Source organism: Pungitius pungitius, chromosome 15 (assembly GCF_949316345.1).
Source record: "Pungitius pungitius chromosome 15, fPunPun2.1, whole genome shotgun sequence".
Lineage (NCBI taxonomy): Eukaryota > Metazoa > Chordata > Actinopteri > Perciformes > Gasterosteidae > Pungitius > Pungitius pungitius.
In genome coordinates, this window is record NC_084914.1 from 15,623,338 (window position 1) to 15,647,127 (window position 23,790).

Sequence of the window (23,790 nt, forward strand, 5' to 3'; positions counted from 1 at the left end):
TGGTTGCTTTTGAATCAAATTAAATGTGCCCGTTAGTAAGCAAGGATTGCTAATTAGCAAGTAACCAAGTTTACCAATAGCTCCCATGGTTGACTGCACATGTGCGGTGACCTGATGGGAGTGTTTTCCAATGTAAGGCGATCTACCAGGACTACCTTTGCTATGGACCTATTAGCCCCCCCCCCCCCGGTCAATTCTCTTCTACAGTATTTCATACCAGAAATTTCACTGTACATCCCACCAGCCCAGCTTTAATTTTGAACCATATTTCAAGAACAGAATAACAAAAACTAAAACCAAATTGAAAATCAACTATTGATAACAAAAGCTAAAAGCCAATATTGTTAGATAACATTATGTCTCACCAGCATCTAATGTTTACCAATGTTGTGCATCTGCCAATATTATAAACTAATGTAAGGTTTTTGCCAGTAATATTTACGTACCTAATGTCTCTGCTGCTATTTAAGCTACCAAAATTGGTTCCTAATGTTATGCCGTTGCTAGTATTGTTAGCTTAAATTATATGTTTGCAAAAAGCAGCTAATGTTAAGTTTCAGCAAGTATTTATAGCAAACTAACAATACAATATTGTTGGCTAATTTAGTGTTCGAGCTAGTATTAGTTGCTCAGTCATTTTTTGTTACTACTACGACTATTTCGCCTGGACCAAGATCTGTTCATTTTATTATTACTATTTATCATATATTGTTAGATATATTTTGTTGTTAATGCAAGTTCTTGAATGGGACATTTTAAAAAAAAAATGAAAATTTGAAAACTAAAAGCAACCATGCATCCACTTTAATTACACCACAAGCAACTAGAAAACAACAATGACATATTATTTTTTTGAAAAGACAAGAAGATCATTACAACTACCCAACAATATAAAAACCGCTAAAATTGACCCTGGGCAAGATATATGAATATTTCTGCCACAAAGCACATTAAGAAGTAACAGGAGAGACGGACAAATGAATGACCAAATAAATCAAGAGATAAATGAATGAAGGGATAGATGGATAGCCAAAGGAAAGAATAAGGAATATTCATACTCTAAAGAACAGAGGCTCTAATAATATTTTTAAAGAGCAACTTCTGTCTTAGGTCACAGAGAATGCCACTCTGGTGTCGTGTAATGACGTTTGCAAAGAACATCTGAAAGGGAGTAAGCTAATCCAGTCTCCAATTTAGAAATTTATGGAGTGCTAAAATAAAGGTGAGCACTAAATGGGTGATAATACGAATGGGAAACGTCATGTGCCAGCTAACATTCCGATTTGTGTCCAATATCTGCGTCATAAATAGAAGATGGAAAGATTCAGTGAATGAGAGAAAGGTAAGATAGATAGACAGAATATATGTGTATAAATAAATAGTTGGATTACTTTGTCATTCTTTGCTCGGCTTGATTTTGATTCCACACAAGGAATTCAGGGTCGTACCTATCAGGGGGGGACAGGCAGAGAGAAACAAGAGAGGTGTTTGTTGGCTGGCAACAAATATTTCAATAACCGTCATAATACTGATGATAAGTAAATAGAAATCAATATGTAGCCACTAGACTTGTCTTTCTCTCAACATGGTTATCAGGCAATGGTGGAGAAGGTGGGCAGGGTGAAGGGCATGCACTGGAGAGCAGGTGGTGGGAGATGGTGGATATGTTGGGTAAAGAGAGTCTTTGGATAAAAAAACAAAAAAAAACTGCATACCACCTTGATCTGGGCATATCCACAGCAAAGTGAAGGTTAAAGTTAGGGTTGTTGCTGCATAGCGGAGCATTTACAAAATATTCAGATCTGAATTGCAGTGGCAATTACCAGAGTACTTTCAAGCAAGGAGCAGAACATTTTATTTACGGTAGGTTTCAAACCACCAGGTTTACCTGTACAGACTCTAATTAAAAATCCTTAGGAGACCAAGGGAATACATCAAGTTATTACAGGATTGGCCCTGTAATAGTCAACCCAGCTGTATGATATATATGCACTATGTAATATATTTAATCTTTTTGTTATCTTCAGTCATTTGTATTAGTGTATTAGTAAATTGTGAGTAAATTACAACCACTTAAAAACACAAAATGAATATAAATACATAATTTTAGCAACAACTTTTCACAAGTTGGCAAATGATGAATAAATGATTGCTTCAGTGATTTTTTTCCCCCTGAATCTCTTTGGCCCGCAACTGTCACATTTCATTTTACAATTTATTCATTCATCATTTCTTTCATCTTGTCATCCCCAACAAAATTGATCCTGTTATCAAATATTTCAAGAGGATTCCCATAGTTCTTCTGTGTCATAGACCTCTTATGGGCTTTGTAGTTTTTCTCAATCCAGCAAATGGCGTCCTGCTGCTGTCAATACCTACTAGAGCACCAAATGCGGATTAATCTGAAGCTGAAAGCCGTCTCGAACATATCCAATACTACCTCCTGCTTGAGTAATGATGGCTAAAAACTCCTCTTCCTAAAAACGTGTGCCTATTTTATGGAATAACTTAGCCTTCAAAAAAATATTTATATATACAGTATACCCTACAAATGCGGAACTGTTTAAAAAAAATATGTTTCCAGTAGAAAATAAAGACTTGGGGCCAAGGGGCAACATGAAAGCCAAAAATAATTTTGAGATGGACTCATATATTGTTGGTTTTGGTCTCTTTGTTTACTAAAATATGATAATATATTGCAGCGTGCTACTGTATATTTATATTCTCAGGGGAGCCTTCTTTTAATGTGGATTACAAGTACTATACTATTCATACAGCGCAAGCACTGATCACATGTCGGTAAAGCAAATTGCCATGCATCACAAGGCTGTTTTTTGAATATAGCAGTGCAGATGTGAGGATGCTGGAAGCTAGACAACAATGATGCCAGAGCTCAAGACGATGCAGGTGCGATGTGCACAGAGAAATCAACACTTGTACAATGGAAGGAGAAAAGAGCAATGGCAACAACAAAAGTCCCCTATCAAGGCTAAACAGGAAAATGTGCGTTTGCTTCCAAATGTCCAGCAAAAAGCGACTTCCTAATCAGAAATATTACATTAAGCAAAAGAAAAAATAAAGAATATATACAGTTCTAGTAAAATTTTGTACACACCTCATTCATTTGACACACCTTCTTATTCAAACTAATGAGAAGGTGTGTCCAAACCTGTTACACACACACACACACACACACACACACACACACACATTCTCCTTACACTTGAGCAAATGTAACAAAGAGAGATACTTTAATGAGGCTGCTTGTTTTCATGGCGCTACCTCTAAGCAGTCATTAAGTCAGAAAGATGAGGCTAAGAAAAAAAAGCCAAAAACAGAATTTGAATAGTATTTTAGACTTGATGGTAATAATTTAACACTATTACAGTGGCTGTGGCTGTGTATGTCTGTCCCTCTCTCTTACTATTTCTTGTTGGTACGTCACTGTTTCACCTGATTGTTGCTGTCACAGCGGCACTGTACTCCTGACACCAAGAGAAAACGGTATTGGACCGAGAGGTATGCGAAAGCATTCCTACAGCATGATGAACAAGCCCCCCATCACCTGGCAGACTAGAGGACGAGATGTGGCGTGATGTGTGGCTCTTACTAAAGCCCAGATTCAACCAGTCTTTTACTGCGCTGGACCGTAAATTTCTGATTGAGGTGTTACAAACTGTTTGGTGTCATCATGTTACAACTTTGACACTGTTATGAAGATTGCCTGCAAACTGTTTATTTTCACTTTTAATATCGCCAGGTTTTGGATATTATTCACTCCCTTGTATAGTTGTGTTGAATTTGGTGAATCTGGCCCTCAGTGAGTTCAGTGAAAAGGGAAAAGTAAGTGGAACAAAGGGCTTCATCGACAAGCCAGAGCTGGTTTGACACAAATCTGTCTTTCTCCTGTTTTACCTTGGGTCCTTCTGGATACTGTCCACCGATGGAGAGCGTCCCAAGGCAACCTCGGGGGGCAGGGTGGGGCCTGACTTGCTGTAAGGCGACTCGGTGGACGGGCAGAACTGCAGAGTGCGGTACGGGTTGGCGTAGTCAGCCGCACCGCCTCCCGAGGCAAAGCTTCCCCTGTGAAAGGTGCCTGTGGTGCTCTGGCTTCCTGTTCGCTGCAGGGGGATTTGGTCAACACCAGGGGAAGCAGGGGCTACAGTAGGCAGAGGAGAGTAGGGACAGAGCAGATAGTTGAGGACCTCTTGGTACAATTGGTTCACCACTGGGATTGATGTAGCCCAGGAAGGGGCGTGGTAAAGGGGTAAGAAGGAAACAGGAACCAGACACAAGGGTGCACCAACACAGATAAAAGCAACAACACCAGCACCAATGGAACAATACAGCACAGAAGAAAAAAGCAAAGAGGGAGGAAGTAAAAAAAGAAATAAAACACAAATACCCATTAACATGGAAAACTGCAGTGATAACAAACATGCAAAATTAATGAATAAATAAAGGAAACATTTTGGTGATGAATAAAAAACGGTAGAGTGCGACCAGAATACCGGGTTTAACAAAGGTTCCATTGTTTTGCGAGTCAAGAAAAGCGAGTAAGTCCTATATTCCGAGTAATGATTCCTAAACAAGCCACAATGCAACTTTTGCACACTGTAACTTATTTTTTTCTGCCCGCCGCATCCCTTTTGTAGTTCAATAAAGGATATTAACTTAGCGTTAGTTCTTCATGGTTCTGTTCTGCAACTGTTGTGGATGCTGTCGGATTTGAATAAACAAAGTGCATCTCGGGAGTTGTGTGAAGAGAAGTGAATCGATTTGTGACTCACTTTATAAATGACACACACTATTTAACCTTTGGGCTTCAGGGGAAGGAAGAGAGTATTCTCCAGTCAACAGGCTCAAATTGAGAGTTATTGGTGTCGACATCCATGCACGTCCTTTTGATTTTCTCAAGTCGATTCCGACCTCATCAAATGTGTGACTCAAGAGTGAATCCACTATATCTCATGTGTCACCTATTATTTTTTCGGCATTTATAAATTGTATATATCCGTTAAATGAGTTACCTGCAACACAGGGAGGCTTTGGTGGCCCTAGGCCATAGCCCGCTCTCCTTGTTCGATGACTACAGCCTTGCAGTCAGGACGATTTGGGCCTACTATTTAAAGCTGTAACATCGGCTCGCTCTGAGGGAAGAGAGCTGGGTCGGTCTGTGTGTGCATCTGCGTGTGTCTAACTAAATAACTGCAGGGGCCTGAGGACGTCCACTTATGATGTGAAGTCGGGTGTAAAGTGTTTGTATGCTTGTTTCAAACTCTGTTCATTATCATGAAAACTTTCTGAATTGACCTTGAAACATAGTCAGGCTTCAACAGCTATCTTGTTCAGGAATTAGGAACATTTATCGCCAAAATGTGTTAGACCTACAAGGAATTTGACATGGCGGTCGGTGCGTAACAACGGACATCAAGACAGATTGTTGTCAGCTATCAGCTCAACCTAAAATGTCTTTTTAATTAATAAAGTCAATCCGTTTTGTGGAGGAAAAATGAGAGATTCTACGTCTGAGTATTTTTTTATTTCAGCAACATGCACCGATTGGGCGACCAAAAAGCTGCAGCACAGTGCTTAGAACGTTTTAGGACACGGTTGATTTGCTTGATTTCAAAACATCCCAGCTAACGCCCGTGGGATTAATTGAGATTAATTTTCAGCCTTGAAACTAATTAGTTAACAGACTGTGACTAAGAGACAAATTGCCATTGAGACCCCAATTGGATTTGCCTACCTGATCGGATAAATAGCGCTGCATGATCAGATGGGACGAGGAAATCTCTTCCGTAGAGCAGCCTTTAATGTAACAACATGATCGTTAACTGTTCTAACGCTCAGTATTCTGCACAGTATTTATTTAATCAATCACTTATTCAGTGGGTCATGTGATCTTATTCCCTTTTTCTTGGTTTAGAAGGTTCAGTCGGTGATGTACAATATGTTGCGGCTATTTTTTTTGTACGACTATTACAAGCTCTGTTTTGTGTTTTCCACCCTTCTCCTCCTCTTACTGCTGTTTTCTTTTCTGTACCCCTTAATAATATTGAACCCTACAACTAATGCAATTACAAATGGTTAATAAGTCATTGACTAATGCGTTATAGATCAGTAAGTAATGAGAAAAATGTTTTGGTTGCAGGTAAAGCTTAATAAAATCCGTAGAAAAATGTGTTTGGCCTCAGCTGGACACTTGCTTGGTTTTTGGCTCTTAATGGGTATTGCAGGGATTAAGTATTGCAATTCAACAAAAGATCGGAAGGTTGGCATGTAAAAGGGTCAAAATGGACACTCCTTAGACGGACCCGTAGGATTCATATGAGAAAACCGCTTGACTACCCAATCTTTCTCATTCTTTCACACATTGTCTTTAACAAATACCAAAATACATGGATTGCAAAGCTGTCCTGTGGCGTGAGGACAGCTTTGCAATCAATGTATTTTAGTCCTTCACTTGAATATTCCTGTTCATCGAACCGCCTCCCGCTCTGAGCCTCCCTCCAGTGGCTCCTCTCTACTTCCAGTCCTTTGTGGGAGACTGTTTTGTAGACGTTGTATTTGCACACAGCCGTTTGCGCCTCAATCGAGTAGCCCGTGTTTTCATTACTTTCCGCTGCACACATCCCCGCCTCAGCTTACCTTGTCCTCTCAGGTTGGGCTTGGTGTAGACTCTGTCTTCGTAGATGGGGTCGATGTGGTGTTCGGGAGACTGCAGAGGTCGCAGCTCGGAGCCCAGGTGGCTGAGCTGGCTGCTGTAGGAGCCTCTGGAGCCTGGTGGCGATATGGAGGTTAAATGATTACTATATTCTCAGGTTGCATTTTCTCTGCAAGTTGATCACCAAACCAAGCAAGTGAATATTGTCAGAGGCTGTTGACTCGAGGGTTCCCCATCAAGTGCAGTCCACAGAACCCTTTTGTGGAGGCAAAGCATCTTTCTCATGTATTGTTCAGAGACTCATTGTATAACGCACATGAATGCTATGCTATCCCATACTAATATTTGGCAACATCTTTTCTCTTGAGTCATTGTGCTCATGTTGATGATGAATACCAATTAGACATCAAAAAAGAAAAGTGAGTTTATGTGACCTTAGTTAGCATAAACAAACATAATGTAATGGCCTTCAAAATGCCATGTTTTCCCCTGGAGACGACCCTTCGTAATGACACGGACCAAATCCTATTGCAATAAAAAAGCAAAAGTCTGCTCATTAGCTAACATCTACAATCATGTAATGTGTGTGTGTATATATATATATATATATGTGTGTGTATATGTAAATAAATAAAATAGATTTCACATAAACAATTTGCCCCAAGAATGGATACATCACATGTCTAAAAAGAGTAATACTGAAGGTGACCTGACCTCTCCCTGCTAGGCTCCCAGGCCTTTGCAGGGTCACGTTGGCATACAGTTCGTGGGAAATCTTGTAGCTGTCTGCTCCCATGTGATGCAGCATGCGCTTTGGCGACAGGGTGGCGTAGCTGCCCACCACCGAGCTGAGCTGGTGGATGGGCGACGACGTGTGGTTTCCCCCTGGAGAGGCGGCCATGGGGAGGGGTGAGGAAGAGCCGGCGGCGCCCGATGCTACCATGTTGATGGGCGAAGAAGTGCTGCAGGAGGTGCAAATTTAAACAGTTTGGTTTAAAGTCTCATTGACAACAAAAACCTTTGCAGATATTAAAAGGGGACCAGTTGTGGTTAATACTGCAGAGCCCAAAGGAGAAGGAAAACTGGCAGAAAGCAAGTACGGCTCTGGGAGTGCCTTGAAGCAAACCATGCTTTATGCTCTATTTGACTCTAATGGACCATCATTTACAGAACATTACGCTGTATTAAAGAAGACTCAAAACAAGAGATTGGGAGGATAAACTCCTGTTTAGTGAGGAAATAAGCCATTTACATCTTTTAAACTTCAGCAAAAATAGACTTCTTCTGGCAATTGAAGTCGCCCCAAATAGGGAGGATAAAACTTTAAAGCGCCCGGCCGGACTTCGTAACAAAAGTTTGCCAGGTACGCACTAATTAGTATATGTTCTATTGAACTACATTACCAGATAATGTACAAAACAGTATTTTTGGAATTCGACCCATAAAGCCTAGGATTTGGATCATTATTTTTGATGGTATCTGTTCCATGTCTCTTTACTCTACCAAAGTGCAATGTAACCCTGCTGAACTGGTTTTTCATCTGCTTAACAAACATTTGCCCCCTTTTGTTTCCTGTTAAGAGGCTTTTTGGTTCTTAAAATCATCTTAAAGAGCGGATATAATGCAAAAACAAATGCTGACTTTGGCAACCGATGTGTTTCTCTTCATACTAAGGTACATTATCCACACATTGGGTGGTTGTAGACTGTACTTGCAGGCACTTCTGGTCATAACCATATAAATAGTGGATAAAGGAAACATAACTATTATTCTGCACCTTTTTTACATTCATCATCATTGTGTTCGAAAACTAAAAATGTTCCCTGTTTTATTGGCTGCCAATCTCTGATAAATGTATGTTATACACATTACTCCCAAATGCAGCCTAACCCATAATAATTGGGTGGTTCAAGTTTGGTAGGTTTTAACCAATATTTGGCTAAGCAGCATTAGCTAGTCACGACTGGACCAGCAGCAATGTGATACTTCCAAAGGGCTTTAACACTATCTTTTTCAATGTTTCTTTCAAGATTGCACTGCAGGAGCATCATTAAAGATGTATTGGTTGTATGTTGTCCTTATTATTGTCCGACTTTAGGCACACCAGTTAGAGAGCCCACAATTTCCAAAAGATTTCCAAGTCCACTTAAAGAAATGTGTAGGAATGATGCATTCAGTCAGGCAGAAAGGTGCAGAGTGACAGAACTGCACTGTGTTCCAGATCACTGCTGTAACCATTTAGCCATGTTTACACTGTATTAAGATAAACATTTGCAATAAATCTGCTGCAATGCGTGTTGCAGTGCTACATATATAGGTTTCAGCCCTGATAAAGATTAAATGTTGTGCAACTGTTAGAACTAACAAGCAGGGCATTGTTGTTGCGAGACAGACTGCTTTTCAAAGCCACAAATCTCAGGTGAAGTTATCGAGTCTTTGATATTGTTCAGTAGATATATTCTTTGGTCCTTTCGAAATGTCCCACATACTAACGAGCTCTTTTCAAATCGAGCGCTCGTCATTGAACCGACCTGTAGGACTTGGCCAGTCGACTGGGCGACTGCTTGGGCGAGGACACCCTCTGTAGCGTGGCGTAGCTGGGCATGTCGGAGGAGGTCGATCCCAGGCGCTGCAGCTTGGTAGGGGATCCCACCGCCTGCAGAGGGGAGCTCACGCGCTGCAAAAGAAGAATTGTTGTCCATTAAAGGAGGAATTTCACTTACTTTAAATGTTCATCCGCTCTTGTTCATATCATCATTTTCAGAGAGATAAACGACTCCCCGTGGGAGCTGGATAAGGCCGGAGAGAGGAAACTCTAATCTGTGACAACATCCTGATGAAGAGGAGTCATCAGACTAAAACATGATGGGATGACTGAACTTTTTTATAACCAAATGAACATTTAATCCGACTGAGAGCAATGGGCCCCCGAATGAAGTTACAAACATGCATTTTCATCTTCTTGCTAATTCAATATTTGCGGCGTCCAATAATTGCAGAGCTAAAGGTACCATTTTCTGATGCTTTGTTAATCTAGATGAGTGTAGTCAATATGTGCTGAAGAGAGGATGCTAAGGACGCCGGAGAGCGGGTTGTTGAGGAAAAATGTTTTTATATTGTCCAACATATACTCATGTAATAATCATTTCTAGTGAATTATAGATGAGTTACAATCTAACGGAGGGGAAGAAGGAGCTAGAAGGAGCCCCATAGATATAGTGAGACGCCAAGCAGGTAATGGTGAATAGATGTGGACTGGAGTCGTAGTGACACTAAGGATTGAAAAAGGTTTAGATAGTGACAAGACAAAGATCTCATGTGTGTGTGTATGTGTGCAGACGCTAGAGGACAGAACCTTGAGGGCCAGCGAAATCGGGTCAACCGACCAGACTGAGCCAATTAGACTAGCATCAACATACCAGACAAAGGGAGAACAGTGGGAGAACATCAGAATAGTAAGTTACGCAGTTAGAATAAAGGTGCCAAACTAGATTTAAAAAAAAAAACATTATTATGTTATTTTGTCACTTGCTAAAGGGACAGCTGTAATGTGGAACAAAAAGAGTCGGCACAGTTGGGCTACCACTAAACACTGAGGTATGTGTTTGATGTAGTAAAAAGCTTATGAAATACTTTGGTCGTGAAGGGGTTCATCCAAAAAGAGTGGAGAGATGTGCAGAGAACAGTTGACTCACTTAAGAATGCGATTACCAGATTACCAGCGGAGTTTAGAATACAACCTCTGAAACCTTTCAAATATTTCCATAAAGCATTGTTAGAAGGTTTATACATTATAATCACAGTATAACAGACCTATAGTAACTCTAAAACTCCCTGGTTCTTCTTGATTGTAAAAGTAAGTCCACTGATACCGTGCGCAATAGAGGAGGGAAGAAAACCTCTGAAGGAAAATAGAAGCATCACAGTAATCCCTCCAGGGATTTGTACCTGAGCAGGCAAAGTGGCGCAGGAGTAATACATGGGGGGCCCCGCAGGTGCAGATCCAAGATCAGTGGGCATGTGGAATGCGCTACCATGGGCCTGCTGAGCAAACGAGTCTCTCTGGGACTGGGAGGGAGAGTCAGATCCTGCTAAATGGGCAGCTGCACGGCTGGATGTAACCTGGAGCGGGCGAGAGAGATGAGAGAGGGGATGAAAAGAAGGAGAAGAGGCAGCAAGTGTGGAGGAGGTGGAAATGTGGTGGACCAGGAACGTATGAAAGAATGGGGGGGATAGGTGATTGTGGAAGACAGAGGCATTGAGAAGAGCAAAGGGGGGAGGGGGGAATAGTGAGAGATAGAAGGAAGTAGAAGATGGGTGGAGACAGATGGAAATGAAGGAGGCAGGCAAATATTAAACAACATAATACAATGGAGAACATTCAGTGTTGTGATTGATTGTGAGAACAAAGAAAGGGGGGTACCTGGTTGTAGCTGTGAACAGCCGCTCCAACCTGCCCGCATCGCCCCATGGTCAATTCCCCAAGGGCCAGACCTTGGTTACTATGGTAACCAGCTGCTGCATAGGCATCCTGGTGGTTGAGCTGCAAAGCGCTTTGGGACAAAAGTCCTTGTCCTGGTGGTAGAAAGAAGGGCAGGGAATGTGACCGTTCAGAAAGTGTCACATGTGCAGAGGAGGAATAATCCCATCAGGAGTCGGCATTCAAGGTGTCACAGGTTTCACTTCTGTCAAGCTGCTTTCACGTAAACGTATTATTACAACTTTTAAACTCGGCAGCTCTTACGTCTTTGTGTCCGGACATTTACACATTGACGGTGTTCTGTAACGCACTTTCCATCTGACATGTTATTGAATCCATGTGTTTTATATTACGAGGAATGAATGAATGAATGTGAGTACAACAGATTTAACTGCTTTGGTGTTGGACCTTGGAATAAAGAGAAGAGCGGAAAAAACAGTAGATGAAGAGCTTAAATAGAATTGCCCTCATCGAGACACGCATTTGCTTTTTACCTGCCATGTTTTTCCAGCTTCTAGCCTCTCCGCTCTTTACCTCTCATGCTCTGTGACCCTTGAATCTCACTCTGCACCTGAACTCCCATTTAAAATCCGCTCCTACTCAGTCTTCCTTTCTCCCTCTCTCGGCCTCCATCAATTCCTTTGTCACTCCCATTACCGTATTTTCTCTTTCTCAACTCCAAAATTATTCTGCAGGAGGTGAAAGGAGAACACATCCTCACTATGTACTGTATCTATTGAAATAATAACATTTCTCTCTTGAGAGCATAATAGACACATTGAAACAAAAAGAGTTTATTTGAAGAAATAAATTTATCTTTTCAGCTACATCTTGACTTTTTCTTTCTGGAGAGAATTTATTAATTTTAATGGGAGCACTGTGACCAGTGAATTGAAATGGAAAGATTAATTAATTTGCATAAAGCTGTGATATACCAATTTCTTCATTAAAACTTGCAGAAGTAGTGTGGCTGCCATGATGAGAGCAGTTCAAAATGTACTAAATGCTAAGAAAAGGAGCTTCACTGCTTCCTAATCCATAGGAATCATTGGACCAACCTGTACGAAAGGAAAGGAGATAATTCCTTTCAGCGGTAATCATTTTATTTTGCCCCTGCAGACTGACGTCACTAACATGCGTCTCCTCATAACTATAGCTTAGAGAAAGTAGAGTCGGATTCCTAAACAACGCCTTGTCTTTTCCTAAGTCCTCACAAAAGTCAAGGAATAGTGGTTAGGAGGTCATTTTTGTGACTTAATCTCTTAGTTCCACAACTCCTGCACAGTTACCTTTCATTCAACCCAAATAAAACACTGCTCCAAACCTACTGCGAGCTGCACCAGCCGGTCAGCCTTTAAATCAGTCAGTCATAAAACTGCTGGTCTCAACAGAGAACGTCTCTCGGTTATGTATGTAACCTTCGTTCCCTGAAGGGAACGAGACGCTGTGTAAAAACGCTGTGGGACCGCGTCCTGAAGCACGTGTGAAATCTAACCAATGGCGAGCTGGTACATAGGCGGGCGACGCCGGGACCAGGGTGCTATAAAGGGACCCGAAGGGCAGGACCATTTATATCTGAAGGGCCGAATCAAGTGCCACAGGCATGCCGGGAGTATGGCAAAGTTTACGCAGCATCTCGTTCCCTTAAGGGAACGAAGGTTACATACGTAACCGAGAGACGTTCCCTCTCAGGGAACTCAAGCTGCGTAAAAACGCTGTGGGAACCCAATACCCACTCACCATATGAGCAAGTGACCGTGGTGTGAAGTTTAAGACGCACACTCAGACGAGAGCACCTGTGCTCCAGGTGTAGCGTTAAGGTCAAGGTGGTAGAACCTCACGAACGTGTGGGGAGAGGACCAGCCTGCCGCCATGCAAACGTCGTGTAGCGATACTCTTTCCGACAACAGGGCTTGCTCTGAATGGGCAGAGGAGGTTAAGCTTTTCCTGGTCCGACGCTTTTTCTTCTCAGGAACGGAGTAGGACAGAAAGCCTGCAGCACAATAGGCCCGACCGTAGCGGACGGGACCTTAGGAATGTAGCCGGGGGAAGGTAGTAGGAACGCCTTCACCGTACCGGGTGCAAATTCCAAGCACGATGAGGGCTTGCATATCTCCAACTCTTTTGAGGGAAGAAATAGCAAGCAGGAAGAGCTTCCATCTACTGTTTCACAGTGAGTGGCTGGCCTAGCTTGTCCTGCTTGACTGCAGAGAGGATCGAAACTACTCGAGCGGGAGACGGATGTGCCCGCATCGTGGTCGAATCCCAAACAACGCCCAGGAAGGTGGTCCTATGCACCGGGGACAGCACGCTTTTCCTGGTGTTGAGTCTCAGCCCCAGATGGTTGATGTGGGCAAGCACAACACCTCGATATTGGGCCGCCAGCCGCACGGATAGCGCTAGAATCAACCAGTCGTCTATGTAGTTCAAAATGTGGATGTCCTGGAGACGCAATGGTGCCAGAGCAGCGTCCACGCATTTGGTAAACATACGGGGTGAGAGGGCTAGGCCGAACGGAAGAGCCCGGTATTGGTAAGCTTTGTCCCCAAAAGCCAACCTCAGGAACTTCCCGTGTCGTGGGAGGATGGGAATATGAAAGTAAGCGTCCTGAAGATCTACTGTGACAAACCAGTCCTCGGACCTGATCTGTGCCGCGATCTGTTTGAGAGTGAGCATCTTGAAGCTCAACTCTGCAACAGCGCGGTTCAAACGGCAGAGATCATCCTCCTTTGGAACGGTGAAGTAGCGGCTGTAATAACCCGACTCTCTGTCTGGAGGAAGAACTCGTTCTGAGGCTCCCATCCGCAGCAGGGTCTGTACTTCTCCGATATCAGAGCCTGCTGGGGGTCTACCACAGTGGGTAGCCACTGCGTGTCAACGGCTAGGGTGAGGACCTCCAGCAGTTCTTTGGCGGCAGCGGGGGAATGAGGCGCCTCGACGTCAGCCTCCGCTGCCTCTACGCTCACCACGTCCAGCTCCTCTGCGCTGGAGGAACATGAGAGCAGCGTCTCGTCCGGGGTGGAGGAAGCCGCCGAGCGTGCCTCCGACGCCGGAAACGAACGCCTGGGTCTGGCGGTGAAGGGCCGGGAAAATGCCTCAGCCGTCCCGGAATCCTCCGCGAGATCCATATGTGATCCCCATAAAGACATCCGGCGCTCTGCCTCAGCACGAGCTGGACCGGAGCGCCTCGTCGAGCCCTCTTCGCTGAGGACGGCTCGATGAGGCGCTCCGGAGAGATGGGAGTGCCATGATAGGCGCTCAGTCTGCACAGCCCCCTCAAGGGCTAGCTGAGCGTGCTCTACGCCCAGGCAGACAACACACAAGGGGTGTGAGTCACTGCCCGTAATGAAACGCGGGGGGACACACTGGACAAACCGCTCAGCCATTACTAGTAGGAAAAACTGTGCTAAATCAAACGTTATTAAGCGTTCTGAAAATTCTTCACTCCCATGGTAACGTTGTTCAAACGTTAATGTGGATATTAAAAAATCTCAACCTCCAACTTTCATTCATGATTAATGAAAACATTCTTGGCAAATGCTTTCGTCCATCTTGCACCGAGAGGCAGCGCTGGAACAGACGGTGGCGCCTCGCGGACCGTCAGCTCGATCCCGAGATCCAACTACCAGCTTTAAAGCAGCTACAGCAGCTTTAAAATACGCTATATGCAACCAATTGATCCATATATATGGCGCTCCAGAATATAAGGCGCACTGTCGTTTTTTGAGATAAAAAAAGGATTTTAAGTGCGCCTTATAGTGCGAAAATACAGTAACTTTGGTTGAGCAAGAAAGGAAAAAAACTATTCCTTTAGAGGAAGATACATGCATCATGTTTTCTTTTTCTCATTCTGTGAAACATTACCAATGACTGAGCTTAGTCCCTGGCTCATTACAACTCCTCTACACTTGGTCATTTGTCTGGAAAACGTGTGAAAATCACTGACTCACCGCTGTGTAGCGCCTTCCAGTGGAGCTGTTCTCTCAGTAGCACAACTCCTGCTCTGTTACCTTCCATTCGACCCAAATCAAAGACTGCTCCAAACCTACTGCGAGCTGCACCAGCTGGTCAGCCATCAAATCAGTCATAAAACCGCGGTTTTCACGGTCAGATTTAGCCAAATGGATCAGTTACTTAGAGACTGTGATAAACCGGCTGTAACACACATGTGCATTAAAAACTTAATGACGAAATCATTTAGGGAATGTTGGATTCTAAGACGTGAATTTGCCTGTCTGACCAGTAAGATTTGAAGTGAACTTAATTGAATCCTCTGAGGAGGACAGGGGGGCTGAAACTCTCCCTTCTCTCCTATTGAAATCATTTAAAATGTTTAATGCAACCTTGATTCTTGGTGATGACAGCAATAATGTGCTTCATCAACAGCTCAATAAAGCTCTTTTTAAAAAAGATTTTAACCAAAGTGTTACTTAAAATGAGACCCCCCGAAGTAGCAGTTTGCTGCAGTAACACACTGATGTACTCTGGCCACTTTCACAATGGCTTATTGTCAGACAACCAAAAGTACAAATTGACTGCGTTATATCTGCTCCAGATAGACCCATAAATTCCTGTCGCTCAGGATTCGTACTCTCAAAGGAGTTCTTGAGCTGTCCTCCGTCGTCAGCGGCAGTCCCTGTAATCTCCACAGATTGTCAGGCAGTCAGAGTAAAAGCAAAAGAGGCACAAAAGACCAGTGTTCACTTTGCTGTTTTTTGTGATGATTAAACAACAGACGAATAAGCAATCTCAGTGTACTGGCGGTCAACATCAACAGCATTGGAGGGATAAAGGTCAGCAGCCACCGGCGTACTGTTTCACTGCAGATGAGCGCTTTGGAAAAACAAGGCTCGCCCGAAGTGATCGAGTTGATTGAAAGCGCATCGAATGTCTCCTGAGGGAAGCGTAGCTGGTGAATGAGCATTATTTGAAATGTGGTATTAAGCTGCTGGGTGCTGGGGGAGTTTACTAGGTCAAGGGCTTTGTTTCCCTTAGGCACGTCTTGGGCATGCAGAAACACAAGATGCAATGGAACTTGTACTCCACGCCAAATTCGGATGGATTCACACACTCGTGAAGGCAGGGGATGTTTTCCTTTTTTTTCCACGTTGGAAAAACACGTAGGTGTGTTTCATGTGGTAGTGGAGCCTTTAGGGAAGTGAAAGAGGCCTCATAAATACATTATTGGTCAGATGGCGAAAAAACTAAAAGGCTCCACCGAATCCATCTGAGAGGGAATGTGTGTGTGTGTGTGTGTGTCTGTGTGTGTGGGAGAGTGTATTAGACTACTAATGGGAAAGCAATGGGATGCTCTGCGAGGGTCTTCTACTGTGCATTTCAATCATCTTTTCTTACACAAAGATGCGTCTCACTCACTCCTGCATATATATATATATATATATATATATATATATATATATATATATATATATATATATTTATTGATAGATCTATATAAATAGATCTATATTTATACTGAAAATGTGTTTATAGCTTTACTGATCAACCCGGCTGCTTCCACCGTAACGGACATTTTCTTTCTGCATCATGGGCAGCGTTCCTTATTGACACATGTTAATATTTTATTGGCTGTCTATTTTGAGATAGTTAGCCCATTAGTGGCATGGAATACACACAGAAACACAGATATAATAGCATGCACGGTGCAAAGTAGCTGCGTGCAACATAGTCGTATGCACACAGATTAACGTGCACACTGTCGACTATCACCGGCATGCAGCATGAAGACACTCGGTGTACTCTGTCGCTGCGTCGCACTAATCTGCTCAGGAGCTTCAGAAAGGGAGTGGATTCTGCTGTATGTATGTGTGTGTGTGTGTGTGTCTGTATGCATTTATCTAGTCATATGTTTTAATGCTTTTATGCATGGCTGTTTTACTGTTTGGCATATCTGACACTGTCTTGGGTGAACTGAGGAGCAGTGCCCAGCGCTAACGTTAGCCAACATTTGATAACATGCTGGAGCTGCGACAAAACAGTTGATGTTTTGTTAATGAACATATTTTTGTTCTCAATGTTGCCCACATGTATAAACATGTATACATCCAGTGTTAATAAATAGTTTGACTCATTGAATAAACAGTTTATTAAAAGTTAGGGTTAAACTACATATTTGTGTGATAAAATGTAATGTTAAGGTCTGTGAGGCAGCGCACCACTGGGATATATACAGTATATAATAAAATAATAACCATTATAGTACTAATGTTCAGAGATGCAATAGATTATTATAGTACAGCAACTAATGAGAATATTGTTTAGCTTCTATTTGGTTTAATTTGGTTTACTGTAGTTATTTAGCCGGCATCCCCGAAAAAAAGATTTCTTGGGATCTTCATTAATGTGAAAATGGCCCAGTCTGAAGAAGGGATCACTGCCCCCTTTTCAGACACAGTCTACCTGAAAGCAGCTGCCTTGGATCCAGCCTTTTGTTGTGGATTGAGCCCCATGTGCTGCTCCCCCGTGACATCAAGGCAGAGGTGGCATAACGAGTTAAAGGGAAATATTATTGACTTGCAATGCAACTTAAATGCAACGTAAAATAATTTTGATCTTAATCTGATCTAGGATCTAATGTGATATTAATCCGACTTTAACAAAAATATTAATTTTCAGTCTTGCACAGTATCATCTACACCAGTAATGGTAATAAAGACTCTATTGTTTCTGCTGTTGTGACACGTTTTTTTTTAGAATTGATCCTGCAGAGACGGAGCAGCTGGTGCCTGTGCCGGTGCCTGCTGAAGAAGAACTAGAGGACATGCAAGGAGAAGGGCTGTTTGCTGCATACTACACTCACCGGCCACTTTATTAGGTACACCTGTCCAACTGCTCGTTAACACTTAATTTCTAAGCAGCCAATCACATGGCGGCAACTCAGTGCATTTAGGCATGTAGACATTGTCAAGACAATCTCCTGCAGTTCAAACCGAGCATCAGTATGGGGAAGAAAGGTGATTTGAGTGACTTTGAACGTGGCATGATTGTTGGTGCCAGAAGGGCTGGTCTGAGTATTTCACAAACTGCTAATCTACTGGGATTTTCACGCACAACCATCTCTAGGGTTTACAGAGAATGGTCCGAAAAAGAAAAAACATCCAGTGAGCGGCAGTTCTGTGGGCGGAAATGCCTTGTTGATGCCAGAGGTCAGAGGAGAATGGCCAGACTGGTTCGAGCTGATAGAAGGGCAACAGTGACTCAAATAACCACCCGTTACAACCAAGGTGGGCATAAAAGCATCTCTGAACGCACAGTACGTCGAACTTTGAGGCAGATGGGCTACAGCAGCAGAAGACCACACCGGGTGCCACTCCTTTCAGCTAAGAACAGGAAACTGAGGCTACAATTTGCACAAGCTCATCGAAATTGGACAATAGAAGATTGGAAAAACGTTGCCTGGTCTGATGAGTCTCGATTTCTGCTGCGACATTCGGATGGTAGGGTCAGAATTTGGCGTCTACAACATGAAAGCATGGATCCATCCTGCCTTGTATCAACGGTTCAGGATGGTGGTGGTGGTGTCATGGTGTGGGGAATATTTTCTTTGCACTCTTTGGGCCCCTTGGTACCAATTGAGCATCGTTGCAACGCCACAGCCTACCTGAGTATTGTTGCTGACCATGTCCATCCCTTTATGACCACAATGTACCCAACTTCTGATGGCTACTTTCAGCAGGATAATGCGCCATGTCATAAAGCTGGAATCATCTCAGACTGGTTTCTTGAACATGACAATGAGTTCGCTGTACTCAAATGGCCTCCACAATCACCAGATCTCAATCCAATAGAGCATCTTTGGGATGTGGTGGAACGGGAGATTCGCATCATGGATGTGCAGCCGACAAATCTGCGGCAACTGTGTGATGCCATCATGTCAATATGGACCAAACTCCCTGAGGAATGCTTCCAGCACCTTGTTGAATCTATGCCACGAAGAATTGAGGCAGTTCTGAAGGCAAAAGGGGGTCCAACCCGTTACTTGCATGGGGTACCTAATAAAGTGGCCGGTGTATAAGAGGCAGAAAATGGATGTTGGGACCCCACCAGCAGTACAGCTAAGTCAGGATTTTATTGATGACATGTTTAAAAAAGTTTAGGCTAAAAGGACCCATGTCTATTTTGCGTGTCTGTTTTGTAATATGAGCTCAATACAACAAAGGACTGAAGCTGCTGTGCATTGTTCTAGTGCAATATGCTGTTGTTTTTTACTGTATTTGGTTAATGTCATTGTATAAGAAGAGGTTGAAATACATACAAATCTTACAGACATACATGATTTGTATACGTTTTATTTCTGTGGTAAGAGGACTTGAAATGACTCGAAACTACAATGGCAAGACTTTTATGTTTTATCTTAAGACTTGCCTCATCTTTGACTCGACTTGACTCGGGACTCGAGGGCAAAGACTTGAGACTTACTTGTGACTTGCATAACAATGACTTTGTCCCACATCTGCTTGCATGTGTCTGTGTGTGTCTGCGTGTGCCTCTCCTCTTGTCCCCTGTGAACAGCGGGGCCAACTGACACCCCAGCGAGGCAGGATCAGCATATCAAACTACTGGCATGACTGTGCATGTCTCCTGACAACTACCTCCTGTGGGTTCCCGTTGGGTCGCCTGTACATCAGACATGGGTATTATCCCTTTCACCGAATAAAAAAAGAAAAAGAGAGTGGCAAGACACAGAGTTGTTCCGGATCTGACAGAACTTTCATAAACAACTGGTCTGCACTTCGAACAACACAACAGCTGCTGCACTTTAGTTGTCAATATATCTTTTGAGGTTTTGAAAAGGCGAGACGAAAACATCCACAGTTGGATGCTAGAAGAGATAAAAGCACGCAAAAATGTTTTCTCTTTTTACGGGTGTGCCACTTTGTTTTACACTAATGTGCTTCTGACAAAAACAACAGCTAGAAACAACTATACAGTATTGACGGGTGACTTAATCACACAGGTTTGTGTGTGAAGGGAATTCATTTTGGGTTTATGGTTTTGGTTGACTCTCACTGTTTCCGTAAAAGCAGAAGAAAAAAAAGATAGTGGAGATCAGTGATGATTAAATTGCTATATCCAAGGGCAGCAGTGAGGTAATGGACTGCTGTTGATCTGTGATCCATAAGAGCCCCCCAACATGTGAACCAGAGAGAAGACAGTTCAGAATCATAGTGTGAAGTTTTACTTATGAGCGTTATCAGCTAATATTTAGTCAAATATGCAATCAGGTTCAATCTAGTTGCTGCTCACTGATGAATGTCACATTGTAAACAACCAATTCCGACAGGTGAAAGTTAAGTTACATTACAGGCTTTGTTCAATGAAACTCTGCATTGGGTTTTATCCTCATCTCTTCAAATGTAACCTCGTAAAATGTACGATTGAATCTTGAATAAACAAAGTTGTTTAAAGGGGCGTTTTCACAGTACAATGAATAAATATTAGAGGCTAATTATAAGTTGTTTAAACTATCTGATAATAGTAAAAAATATCATTGCATCTGCTAATGATGCGTCATCATTTGACGGCTGCCAACAATGTCCCGACATTTAGCCAGTTTTCCAACCACTGTCTTTTAGGGACATAGTCCTCTGCACCATTGGCAGCTGGTCCATAGAAGGCAATGGGGACCCACCATGAGCGAGGGGGGGAGAGATTTTTTTTGGTTTATTATATTAAAAATAGATTTTACAAATAGTCAATATTTGTTGTTTTGAAACGTGGATTATACACCCGCTATTATTTATAAATGATCTGCGCAAAATATATGCTTTTCCTGCACGTCCTCTCAGCTAGTCTGCTTGTCTCAGCTGGGCTCGAGCCGGGTCCCAAAGGGGCAGGTCTAAGAAGCAGTTAGCCAATCACTGATAAAGTTAATGAGTGACATTTTAATAATTCATTAATTAAGCGGTTTGACAACATAACAAGAGCGACCACCGGCAGTATTGACCCGACCCAAACTCGGTACGAGAGAAGAACTTTGCCGGAGAAAATAGAGGTAAAACATCTGGACCCAGATCAGCCTGAGCTCACAATGAGACAACAGACCCGCTTGAAAGGGAAGCCGCACCACATGACGCGTCTGTAGAGATTTCTACTTCTACTGTGGGGCTTTTGATTTGATCTTTCCTCAACACTCCGATCGGGTGTTTCCCCAACAAACTGGGTTCATAGGTACATCTCAATATATATATCCATGTTCTAATAGATTTCATATGAATATATTTATCCTTTAATATAATACATTTATTACATGATATTTATATTGGATATTTCTAATAGGTATGATATAGTAGTTATCATATTCTGAATATTATATATATATATATATATATATATATATATATATATATATATATTAGGGCTGTCAAATGATAAAAAAAAATTATCAAATTAATCAGAATTTTCAGTGGATTAATCATGATTAATCACTATTTGCAATTACACCTTAATCCTAACCATTTATTCTTTCTGAAATGCATACTAAAGATAAATAACAGGACACAGATACATAATTATCATTATTATCATCATCATTATTATTTTTTACATAAATACATGTTATTGATATTTGACTTTTTAATTCATTCCAAAAAATAATCAAAGCAATGTTATTTGATAAGTTACAGACTGATTTCCCTGCATGGCTCTAGAAGGGTCTCGAGCCTCTGCAGTTTATCCCACTCTGCTGTGAGTTTGTGCTCCTGATGGTCCAGGGCTGCGATGACCAGACATGTCAACCCTCCCAATATTTACGGGAGACTCCCGGATTTCAAAGCCCCTCCCGAAAATCTCCCGGACCGACCTTTCTCCCGAATTTCTCCCGGTTTCCACCCGAACAACAATATTGCTCCACCACCCGTCACTGGGCGCGCCGTTTCAGACCGAAAAATAATAAAGGTTACACCTTGAAGTTAAGCGCGGCGATTAGAACGGAAAAAGATGAGACTGGCGCTGCAAAGAAAACCGCTAGCATCCCCCGCCCGTTGACCGCTAGCACCCGCACCCCCCCCCCCCCCCCCCCCAGTCCACAACATTCAGCGTGGACTGGCGCAAACGACTTGCTGAACCTGACGGCCTGACATATGCCTGCAGGTGGCAGTAATGTGTTGTATAGGATGAAGTGCATTCCCTAGAGGAAGAGGTAGTTTCCTGACCTGAATAATTTGACACACTGCGCATGCGTGAAATGTGTCAAAATTGACAAAATTAACAACAAACAACTAATTAACGTTGTTAACGCGCTATTTTTGACAGCCCTAATATATATATATATATATTAATTGTAAGTAATGTGTGTTTGATACCCTTTTTATTTGCATTGAATGATAATAAGATGTTTACTGAAACTACCAAAAAAAAAACAACCAGCTGCCACTGCCCTGCACACTGTGTGCTGTGCAGGGTAAGATGTTGAACTTTAATTAGCTTAGCAGCTAGCTTAGCCTAGCAGTGCCTAAAGTGGTCCTTTGCTGGACTGACATGAACACTTTTAACATTGCTGACGTCAGAATGTAGTCATTTAGATACATTTTTTACCAAAACAGTCGTAAATGAATAAACCTAATAAATCATTTAAAAAACAAAATGGCTGAAGTTTGGTAAAGGTGGAGGTAAATTCATTTGAGGAATAGATTCATTGGAGTGAGTGGTGAGTGGATGATTTATGCATGCATGCAGATTCAGATAAATCTAGTGCAGAGTTAAAAGTACTGGCGATATATTCATTAACTTCAACTGTATGCTAATGTTGCTCCAAGTCCGCTGGATATGTGGATAAGGTTCTTGCTAATACTTATCAAAAAGAATATGCAGCCTATGTGACCCTAAGATTCAATCATGTAATCGAGCTGGAGACACTAACAGACAGATTAATCACCACTCCATTGTACTTAAAATTATTTGATATTTCTCAGTAGCACTTTCGAATGAAAGACAACCACTTGTTCAGCCTTCGGGTAGAATCTCCTCATTAGAGCAAGTGCTCACGTGTAAAAAGTCTTTTACACAGGTTTTCATCAAATCGAATTGTCTTCTTTTCACTGTTAATTCATGGAAGGACTCGTCACTCAATGCTTGGCGAGCTGTACGGTGCAGACTGGCTTTGGGAACAGTCATTTTTTGGCGAAGTCTCACACAATATTTAACAGGTTAATCAGCCAAAAACCTTGAAACTCCAGCGCTCCGAATATCCATCCCCACTGCTCTTTGATTGCATTTCATCTATTCTCCTTCTCAGGCTTTCTCTTTAAAAGAAAATGAAAAAGCTGCGGCACCATCAAATTGGCCTTACTGTCTCCCGAAGACGTGTCCTGTGAGTCCAAGATGCCTGATTCCTGAAGCGATCGGATGCAGGAGTCCACGAGCTCCAAGCCTGTCGTCAGCTCCTCCTCTATGTCCTTCTGTCCGTCTGCACAATGCCAATGGGACAAAAGACATATGTTGAAACCAAGATGCAGCTTCTTCTGCCACCAGCCGACTGCGCCTCCATCCTCCTGCACATCATCATGGGATGTGAGCCACACTCATGTAGTATACACATTGTGAAGGTAAGTGACAGAGGTGTTAAACCCATGACACAATTCATCCGAAGCACATGCTTCTCAGAGTCATAATGGAAATG

At 42.5% G+C, this 23,790-nt stretch overlaps 1 protein-coding gene across 2 annotated transcripts in view; it reads right to left on the bottom strand.

The window, feature by feature from the left end:
* The window catches only part of LOC119209833 (catenin delta-2-like), a 125,165-nt gene that overhangs the window by 34,288 nt on the left and 67,087 nt on the right, over nucleotides 1-23,790 (bottom strand). Inside the window, exons 5-12 of one of the 2 annotated variants that reach the window (XM_037459430.2) lie at nucleotides 23,461-23,577; nucleotides 11,094-11,245; nucleotides 10,619-10,792; nucleotides 9,202-9,347; nucleotides 7,385-7,632; nucleotides 6,655-6,786; nucleotides 3,916-4,159; nucleotides 1,392-1,448 (exon numbers count right to left, since the gene is read on the bottom strand). In XM_037459430.2, the coding sequence (XP_037315327.2) occupies nucleotides 1,392-1,448; nucleotides 3,916-4,159; nucleotides 6,655-6,786; nucleotides 7,385-7,632; nucleotides 9,202-9,347; nucleotides 10,619-10,792; nucleotides 11,094-11,245; nucleotides 23,461-23,577 (1,270 nt within the window). The remainder of the gene's footprint in view (nucleotides 1-1,391; nucleotides 1,449-3,915; nucleotides 4,160-6,654; nucleotides 6,787-7,384; nucleotides 7,633-9,201; nucleotides 9,348-10,618; nucleotides 10,793-11,093; nucleotides 11,246-23,460; nucleotides 23,578-23,790) is intronic. The other variant, XM_037459432.2, reaches the window with a different exon arrangement.